Source organism: Opisthorchis viverrini, assembly GCF_000715545.1.
Source record: "Opisthorchis viverrini unplaced genomic scaffold opera_v5_57, whole genome shotgun sequence".
Taxonomy (NCBI): domain Eukaryota; kingdom Metazoa; phylum Platyhelminthes; class Trematoda; order Opisthorchiida; family Opisthorchiidae; genus Opisthorchis; species Opisthorchis viverrini.
In genome coordinates, this window is record NW_008751714.1 from 1,992,935 (window position 1) to 2,002,380 (window position 9,446).

Consider the following 9,446-nt stretch of genomic DNA (forward strand, 5'->3'; position numbering starts at 1 on the left):
GTTGGAGACACTACAAGATATGGCTGCCAACCGATGTCAGTGGCGTTCTTGTTGTCAGTTTCTGTCCAGATTGCCTGAGTGAATGTCTGGAGGTGTAGGCACCTCGGATGTGTTGTGTTAAGCTAGCACTAAGTCCCTCCCCCATCCACCTTTATTTTTTTCTTTACAATAAGGCTTTCAAATAAGTCATGGTGACAGTGAAGTGAATGTCTGGAGGTGTAGGCACCTCGGAATGATTGTGTTAAGCTAGCACTAAGTCCCTCCCCCATCCACCTTTATTTTTTACAATAACGATGATGATGATGATGATATCCTGATGTGAGATTAGGCTCCCCACCGGATCTCCAATCTATTGCTGTATCCCGAAGCACCGCATCTTTTTCGGAGCCTTCTCGTCGTAAGTCACAATCCTGCTGGCTTAGTTGCCCGTTCGACGACCAACCGGTCGGTTTCTGTCTTCTGAGTTTCCTTTTTCTATCAACAAACAGTAATTTGGACACAGGCTGCTTCCCATGACGATCTACCTGATGTGGTATTATTAGTGCACGCGGTATTTTCGAGAGACTGTTCTTCTAATGCGGTCCTCCTCAGAAAGCACTGTGTTATTTTCCCGGCTTTACAAAGCCACTAACCAACTGGCCATTGATTGTCCAGGTCTGGTTTATTATATCCTTTGACGCTTCATTCTGGGACTCTCGGTTCCAAAATACGCAAGATCTTTATGCAGTTCTGACCTGTAGCTACAGCAACTGGGGTTGGGGATTTATGTGTATACTTTAATTACAGATCATTCGGACTACAATCAAGGTAGGTTTTTGGAGACAGGAATTCAGGTGGAAAAGTGTGCCAGGACCTGAACGTGTCCAGGTTGTGTGACAAACAAGCCAAGAAGTTTTATTTATTCGCCAGTGATTGTTATTTCTCAGAGGGAGTCCTAGTGAACTTGTGTAAACATACCGATACTCATGCATAGGTGTGGAGGAGAGGCATGAAATGTCCACACCAGTTAGAGAAAACGTCGATAAACTTCCCAAGTTCTGTGCCTGAACTGTTCAGAGAGATGTACACTTGCCATAAGAATAGACCTGTAATGGCCCAGAAATTTCGATATGCTCACAGTGATGAGGCAATCTGTTTCGGAAAACCGCATATAAAGCTGATTTCCCAATTTGGTTGCCAGCAAAGATTCACGTAATTGAGCATGCCACATCTAGTGTCGGTCGTCTCGCGCGAGCGAAACTTCCTCAAAGTGGGAAGGTCGTCCAGCATACAGCCGTTTAACTAGTATTCTTGATAGGTATTACTAAAACATTCTTGCACTTGATACACCTCATAAGTTTTCCTCAGAATAGATCTCGCATTCAGTGACGATGTATGATATGCCATTTGTCATCCGGTGAAATGCCCGCACCTTTTCTTTCCTTTGTGTTGCTTACCGGCTTGCCTGTGAATGGACACTTAGGATGTCTCGTACGCAAATGTCTACTAATCCTTGGTGAATCAACATCGAATTATTCAAGAAACGTAGATACAGTTACCGTCCATAAGCGATAGGGCTTCAGAAACTGACACACGTCGTCTGAATACTTTTCGAAGATTCACTGAATCACAGCTGATGGTCAGCATCACTAGTGCATGTCCACCCAATACATACTTGGAAGGTTGGCTCCCACTTCCACGATTCCTCAGTGTTAATATATTCCCTTGTGTAATATTGTTCCTCAAACACAGTGCATTGTGTGAATCTGTGCCTCTCCAATGGATCAGCTGAGGATCTGCTTCCGGTGCCATACCTTCCACAGGATAGACTAACATCCTCACATCGGGTTTATGCAAAACAACCACTGATGAGCCTGCGAGGCTGGCTACTTCTATTCGGACATCAAAGTTGAACGATGATTCCGTAACGTAGTTCCTAAGTGCCTTATTTTTTGTAGTACCATATCCAAAAGTGTGAGCATTCCCTAACCTGATACAGCGTTACTTATTGTCAATCTGAAATCACCCGTTTGGACTTATCATCAGACTTGTCAGCGTACTTTTTCCATTGCGTCCTATACATCAGATTTCGAATATATCAAATGCTCTGCTGAACACAAACTTGAGTGAATTTAGTTGGAATAATTGTCAGTTATCACTTATCTGGCACTCCAAATTGGACGATTTGGCTTTTATTCAGAAAGGGAGTACATCAGACGAAGCGTTTCAAATGGGAAATTGCGTAAACAACAGTCGAATGGTTGTAATCACACAAAAAAGCCCCATACTTTTGCGATTTCATGCCCAGGGTCTAGTGGGAAGGGCGACTAAAAAGTCAACATTTCGCTGCTACTTCCGGCACTATTGCACGCCAATCACCATCACATGCATGCGCCTCCACTTGCTTGTCGATAAACAGTTCATTCTTTGGTGGCACATACATCTGGAACTGAACGCGCTGTTGCAATTCATTCGAAATCACAATCCGGTTGCCCACCACGAGATGGTTGTCAACTCTCATTTCGCTCCTTTTTCGCATTCCTAACCGTTTCCCAAGTATATTTTCCAGTCTCGCCGTTTTTTTTGTGTAGTCATCTGTTCCGTAACTGTTGCGTTCATCACGGCGTCCGAATATGTTGATTTTATCTCAGCAGGTGTAACTACACGTTTTCATCCGTCTGTGTGCCAATTAAACGTGAAAGCGAGTCAGTGTAATCTAAGTTTTGTCACAGTTTGTATGTAACTTAAAGCTGTAACATAGTTACCCACCTTTGAGCAGGTTATCTGTGTACACATAATTACCCTAATGTTGCTGGAAGTTGTTCGTGATCGGTGAATGAAGGGCAACAGGTTCGAGCGCTTTTCCCCATTTGTTCTGACCGAAGGATGGCGCGTTTTGTCTTGAGTCCCTTCACTAACCTTTGGTTCAAGAGACCAAGCCTCGAGATAGTGGTTGTTTAAGTTTCCTTATCCTTGTCCAGATGTTTTATGGTCCGGTCTACTCAGCTACCGGGGACCGATTCAGCCAGAGCGCGTGGGGAGGTCAGATCTGAATCCTTTTGCTTTCATGCCCAGCAGATACCTTTGAACCGCATAGCGCACATGCTAGGATTTATTTACTTCTAGGCCATACTGAATAATCCATTAATTACCTTGGTCAACCTTTGGAAGATTGGAGTGCACGGTTTTTGGGGCCGACTTTGATTAACCCGGTCCTTCTTCGGAAGAAGGCGACATTACCTCCCACGAATATGAAGATTCTGGTCGCATGCAGAGAGCACTCTGTATCCTTCACACTGTCACTGCAGAATGGGATACTACTTTACCCCATATTCCCAAATACTATGACTGTTCGCTGCACATTGTCTGGCGGAATTTAATTAAGACTGTTCGGCTGTTCTCTGTTGATCTTTCTGGCATGAAGAACGAAATCTCAGCGGGTATGGTCCGCCGGATCATAACAACATCAATCTCGATCACTACCTCAAGATGGCAGGTTTCAGGTCCGTAAGCGCACCACCACTTTGGCGATCCATTGTAGCCTAGTGCAAGACATCGGCGTTGTGATGTACACATCGATATCGATAGTTTGTCACAAGTATCCATGAAGGTAAATACATCTTTGGCTCTCGTTAGTATGTTTTGTGTTTTCCTGTCCTTCTGTAGCAACTGGAGTTAGCTGTATCCTCGGTTGATTTTGTCACATAAGGTTGATGTCGATGAAAATCCAGACAATACATGACTAAATTTCCTTACGCTCCTACCCAGGAATAGAGGACACTTCCAACAAGAGGGCTGTTTCCGCCGCTCCTGATCATGTGGTCTCTTAGGTGGGACAACCGTGCTCTCATTTAGTGTCTACAGTCTGCCCTTTCAATAGCCATCATCATGGTGAACTAAGTTCTGGGGCTCCCATCCAGTGGCCTCATAGTTTCCGTTTACCTATGTGACAGGAATGGGCGCTGCATATTAACTCTTCACTTACACCTTTAAGTCTTTTTATTTTGTGGCCATCACTCAATCTACTCTGGAAGACTATTCATTTTGCTAGTTTGTCGAGTATTCATGTTTTATGGCGACACCTGTCTTGTCCATCAGCCAAAGACAGCATCCCATCCACAAATGGGATGAGGTTACCTACTGTCTGTCCGTCTGTCTATCCTACGACGTAGTCGTTAGTTCAACTTAAAAATCAGTTAGATGTTTGATATATTAATTTAGGACTTTGTGCGTCTGTTTAGTCATGCACCCTGACTCACCACGTGTGCTTGTAGCATCTGGATTGGTCCAGATATCATAACCCATCGTTTGACAAGCACGCCGTTGTGTCAGTCAGTTTAGTCTTTTATGCCGCATCACATGTGTCAGCATTGTTTCATGACTGATACCTAGTGGCATTATAATGTTATCTGATGCCTCATAGTTTGCCTATGTTGGTCTATCGCTAAGGCGCCTGCCCCAAGGATCACATTTATGGTGGTATCTAGGAGTTCACTGTTCACTCAATATCTCCGAATGTCTCGAAAAGGTTTTCAACCATACTAAATTTTGTGTGAGATAAAAGAGCGATTATGCACCGTGTAGGGTCTTCTGTCCCCTCAGTGATCCATACTTTTCAAACCATGTGGTGCAACTTCATTTCATGATCCAGTGTCTCCACACTGAAGATGTAGATTTAACATTGTTACCTCGAGCTTTGATCAGTGATTTTAAGCTTGGGCGGATGCATATTTTGCATTTTGCCTCGTTATTGTACCCACACATACCTCAAAGGATATAGACGGACGAAACGTGCTTGGTCGCCAATTCATACATGGAGCCGCATCTTAGTGTATTGCTTATCAAAAAGCTTCAGGGTCCCTTCTTTTCAAGTTCTTGGCACTCAGTGGCGACGGTAAGATCGTATAAACCTTCAACGTTGCTTCCATATTCTTTCCATTTTCCCCGTTAATTCTTGACTCTTGGTTCACAACCCGATAGATGTACAATTTCTCCCTGTTCACCGTGGAATTGAACGAGCTGGAACCTGGTATCGCACCAACTGACTCTCGTCTTCGACCAGATCAGCGCCTAATGGAAGACGGAGCGTGGGACCAAGCAAATGAGGAGAAACGTCGAATCGAGCAGAAGCAAAGAGCAAAGCGTCATAGGTGGGAGGAGGAACAAGCATCTTGTAAGTTGTTTTTTGCTGCTGTGCACCATCTTTAACGTTTAACTTTTTTAAATTTTCCTCTTGTCTTTCCACCGTAACAAAGGGCGACATTGAGGTTAATAGCATAGCATGGATACACACGGATCCCATGTACTTTCGCTCGAGTACTTTCGCTTCGAGTTGTTATGCAGTTTAATACATCACCTTATTCATTGACTGGAACACTGTCACACTATAATGAAGTTAATAAGGCTTCTTGAGGAAGGAGAACCAAGCGGAAGAAAGAGTTTGGAATACAGTGCATGTGATGTTAGTGGTAAGGGCAACGTATAGTGGATGCAGTTCAAGCCTACCGTCGTCATCCGGAGCTTTGTATTGGACTTCCTACCTTCTCCCTTCATAAAACTGAGTGCTTGCTTACATCGGCATTCGATTACATACTTATGAGTACATGGCAAGTATGTGTGTCTGATTGAATTCACATCATAACTTCTGCCCCTTATTTTCTACATTTGGTCCATCTGTTCCAGCCTCTGAACCCCTGGATCCCCTGTTTACTCCTTGCTGGTTCTCACTCGCCACCGACAGCGTAACTGGAGAACAGTCGTACGTTTACACCGGAAAATACTGGGAGGCCAAGTCTCGACAAGACTGGTCGTGCTGTCCTGACATATACTGACCGTTGTCTTTCCTTTTTACTGTTACTCATTGCCTTGAATTGACTTCGTTTTACCCTCAGTTTGTCATGCGTCTATCACCGTGTTTTAGCACTTTCAATTCGACTGACTTTCTGGACACACGCATCACCCTTGCGTGTACACTTTCACGAAAGCATTCGCTGAATGTGCCTTTTCAGTTCGTTACTGCTCAGAAATCGCTTCATTACCTTATAACCTTGTGAATACTATGAAAAATGAGTTGTAGTCTCTTAGTTTCAGAAAAATATCATTTTATTTGCCTATCCAGAACCACCTTTATCTAGCACAGGAGTTTTTTGTTCCCATAACAGGGTACCTCGACCCTCTTGCCCTGCGCTCCCTAGTCCCAGCTCATTTGTCATTCTTCTGTGATTTGCTCTCCTGTGCATCCGCTTATTGTGAATTCTGTGCTTATGTACCCCTAACCTATTTTTGTACATCCTCTACAAAATCCGTCACTCTATTCGCCTCCGTTTCGGCTTCACTATCCGTGCCTATCAAGTCAACTTAAGTCATGATGGATAACTTGTTATCTATCGCCTGGGACGACGAACCGCTTACTCACTTGTAAATTCTTTGCGAACGCTTCATGTGTTGTCAGCCTCCGTGGGATGTCACTGTCAAACTAGGTTCGCGAATACATATCAGTCTTGAGTTGCCACTCTTCCACTCATCCAGCCAGATGCCCGTATTTGGAAGGCTCTGTTGATTAGTATCCACTAGGTGGAGGTTCTAGCAAAAGAAGAAAATTAGTGATATAATAGCCGGTCTATTGCATTGGCAAGCCGTTTGTAAAGTGCAAAATTTGACGAGATTGCGCGAGTGAGTAATCACGGACGTTTGGATAACGCGGCGAATCGATATGATTATGAACTCCGGAAAACCCCCTTCCTCCCAAAGTATCAAGCTAATTAGCCGTATCAGGCTTCATTCTATCCCTCACTCTGTTAGTTGACACCACCTGGTTTTGACGGTCTCCTGAAGAGCATAGGTTTGCCATGGTGATGGCGATGATTCCAGAGCAGAGCCATTCAGATCAGCAGGACATAGTTCGTTTGCTTACCTGAGTTGCACTTAACGTCAAAGGTTACGCGGAGTCTTTCAAAGGGTCACCGTACCACCCTTCCGTCTGCTTTCCTGATTTGTTATGGGTGATGATGGCCGGCTGCCGCGTACTCTCTCTTGGTGCGTGCAGCTAGAATTGCAGTATACGGGTCTTTCAATTCTGTGTGTCTGACTAACACCCTGGAACGACAGCTCACATGTGAAGATTGAGCCCACAGTCGGCGTCCGGACGTTAATTCTACTAGTTCCTCTTTGTTCGTATCATTGATATGCAAGCGGGGTCTCGTCCAATCGGACTTACGGTAACAGCAGCTTCTTTTAAACCGTTTGCACTACGGTTTAGGCCATGCGGTTTTGTTCAGAGTAGTAAGAGACCGTGTACCATTTATCTGCTTAGATTCTGGGAAAGCGGGAGATTCGGCGAAGTATAAACCATCCTATCCGAGGCCAACAAATCGAGTGAACTAAACGTAGCGTAAGTAGGATGTATCTCTTTGTTGCCATCTGAACATAGTCGGTTTCTATCTACTCGGGATCAAGAAACAGTTCCATGGAAATCAGTACGTATGCGCTGGTCAGTTCCAAGGTTACATAGATCGACTGAGCTTTGACGGTTAAAAGCGATCTAGCTCACGCAACAATATCTATCCAGTTGGTCATAAAAGTACACCATTGTCATTTTGCATGCGTCATGGATGCCGTTTAAGATTGCCGTCCTATGCAAGTTCGCTGTTGTTGTTCGAGTCCCGAAGTTTTCTGTATCTTTCCAGCACTACGAGAGGTTCAATACTACATGTTCTTATTGACGTAAGTGAACTAATGTAAATGTTAATGACTAATGTTAACATTACATTCCTGTTAATTTCGCGTAGACTGTACGTTGTCAGTGAGCGATCTACCCGTGGTGAGCTGATTAACCCGTACACTGTGAAACCAGCCGCTAAGTGCTCCACTGACTTCGCGAATGCTCGCGTAGCATGTATGCCTCTAAAGCTAGTGAAAAATGGGGCTTTCTGTATGAACGACTTTTTCTTCGAGTAGTGAAATCAATTGCCTCATTCCACAAGGTTGTTGAAACACTGGCCAGGAAATAGGATTGTTTGCCCGGTAAGGCTTGTAGTTTAACACGTAGAGAAGGGGTTCAGGGCTATCCGGTAATCTGTGCAGCATCACTACAATCATTTCCTTCGGCGACACACCGCCTGCGAGTGCAAGTGGTTTATGAGAAATACAACATGCTGTTGTCTCCTCGGAAACACCTTGAATGAAGAGCCGTAGCAACACACAACTCTTCACCCCGTTAATCTGACATGATCTCGTTATGATATACCTATATCTAGAAACAGTTTGCACTGAATCTTTTTGTAGTCTGCGTCCTACGAGCTCACTAGTCCTTTTCCTGGTAAACAGCTGGACAGTTTACCTCAACAGATTCCAATTAAATAGACACAGAACAGTAGTTCCTCGTTTGTTAACAGCCCACAAACCAACTATTTTAAGACCGAAAGACGACCGATATGGATGAAAGAAACAATGGGGTATAGCGAGTCGACTGTGATCAATGAATTATTAGAGACATTTGATAAAAATTATCTACGTGGGTGGAGGAAACCAATGCTGCTGTCGAAAAACACGGCACATTATCTCTGGTTTCCACATACGAAGGTCAATAGAAGTCGAATTCAATCCATAGAATCTGAAGGCCGCAGTACATGGAAATACAGGGCGAATAAAGTTCACAGTAGCATGATGTTTTGTCATAAATTCAGTAATCTGACATGATCAAACCAACCTACCGCAAATAAAGGATTATCGTCTTAATCGGACGACCAAAAAGGAACCTATGGTTTGACAAGCGAGTCAGCCGGCAAGCACGACACCTGGAGACGTGACGGGATGATAGACATCTGGTGCGAGGTACAGAGCATATGTTCGCCTGGAAGTTGATCCATCAGATATATATATATATATATAGCTCAAACCACAATATTTGCTACCCACTTGGGCATGTACATATGGACTACCAAAGGTGATGAATCAGAGCAGTATAAATATTATGCGAAAATGTTGAACGAACTTTCTGTTGAAATCATTAATTTTGAATCCTATATATTTCACATGGCAGTCAGTTTAACTTAATTGATTCTCCCTTTCGATTCGGATACAGCAATTTCTTTTCAGTGAAGCTCCAGTAGTGAACAAAATTGTCTCCAAGAAACCGGACATATACTCAAAATGGGTGAGAACTATGGGGCGTCCTGCGCCCTTTGCGCCTCTGGAAATTTTCAACGACAGGAAGAAGGCCTTTCAACCACAGTCTATTCTCAAACATTCAACCACTCTGAAAATGAGGTACTAGGAAACTGATTCTCCTGTCAATGGGACCTGCTTTCTTGATTAGGCAAGTTATTTTCTGCGGGAGCAAAACTGTCTGAGTAGTGATATAATCGACAATAGTCGTGTACCGCACAGTTAATGGCCCAAGAAACCCTATTGGCCAATAGAACAAGCAAAATTCGTACCTAGCGTTTTCTACCTAGCACCAGTCTTAT

At 43.8% G+C, this 9,446-nt stretch overlaps 1 protein-coding gene across 1 annotated transcript in view; it reads left to right on the forward strand.

Moving 5' to 3' along the window:
* T265_03869 (hypothetical protein) overlaps positions 1-6,477 on the forward strand; it is a gene marked incomplete at both ends in the record, with an annotated part of 61,924 nt that extends 55,447 nt beyond the window's left edge. Inside the window, 2 exons of the mRNA XM_009168450.1 lie at positions 4,960-5,152; positions 5,662-6,477. Coding sequence (XP_009166714.1) covers positions 4,960-5,152; positions 5,662-5,810 — 342 coding nt within the window. The remainder of the gene's footprint in view (positions 1-4,959; positions 5,153-5,661) is intronic.
* Positions 6,478-9,446: the final 2,969 nt, after the last annotated feature.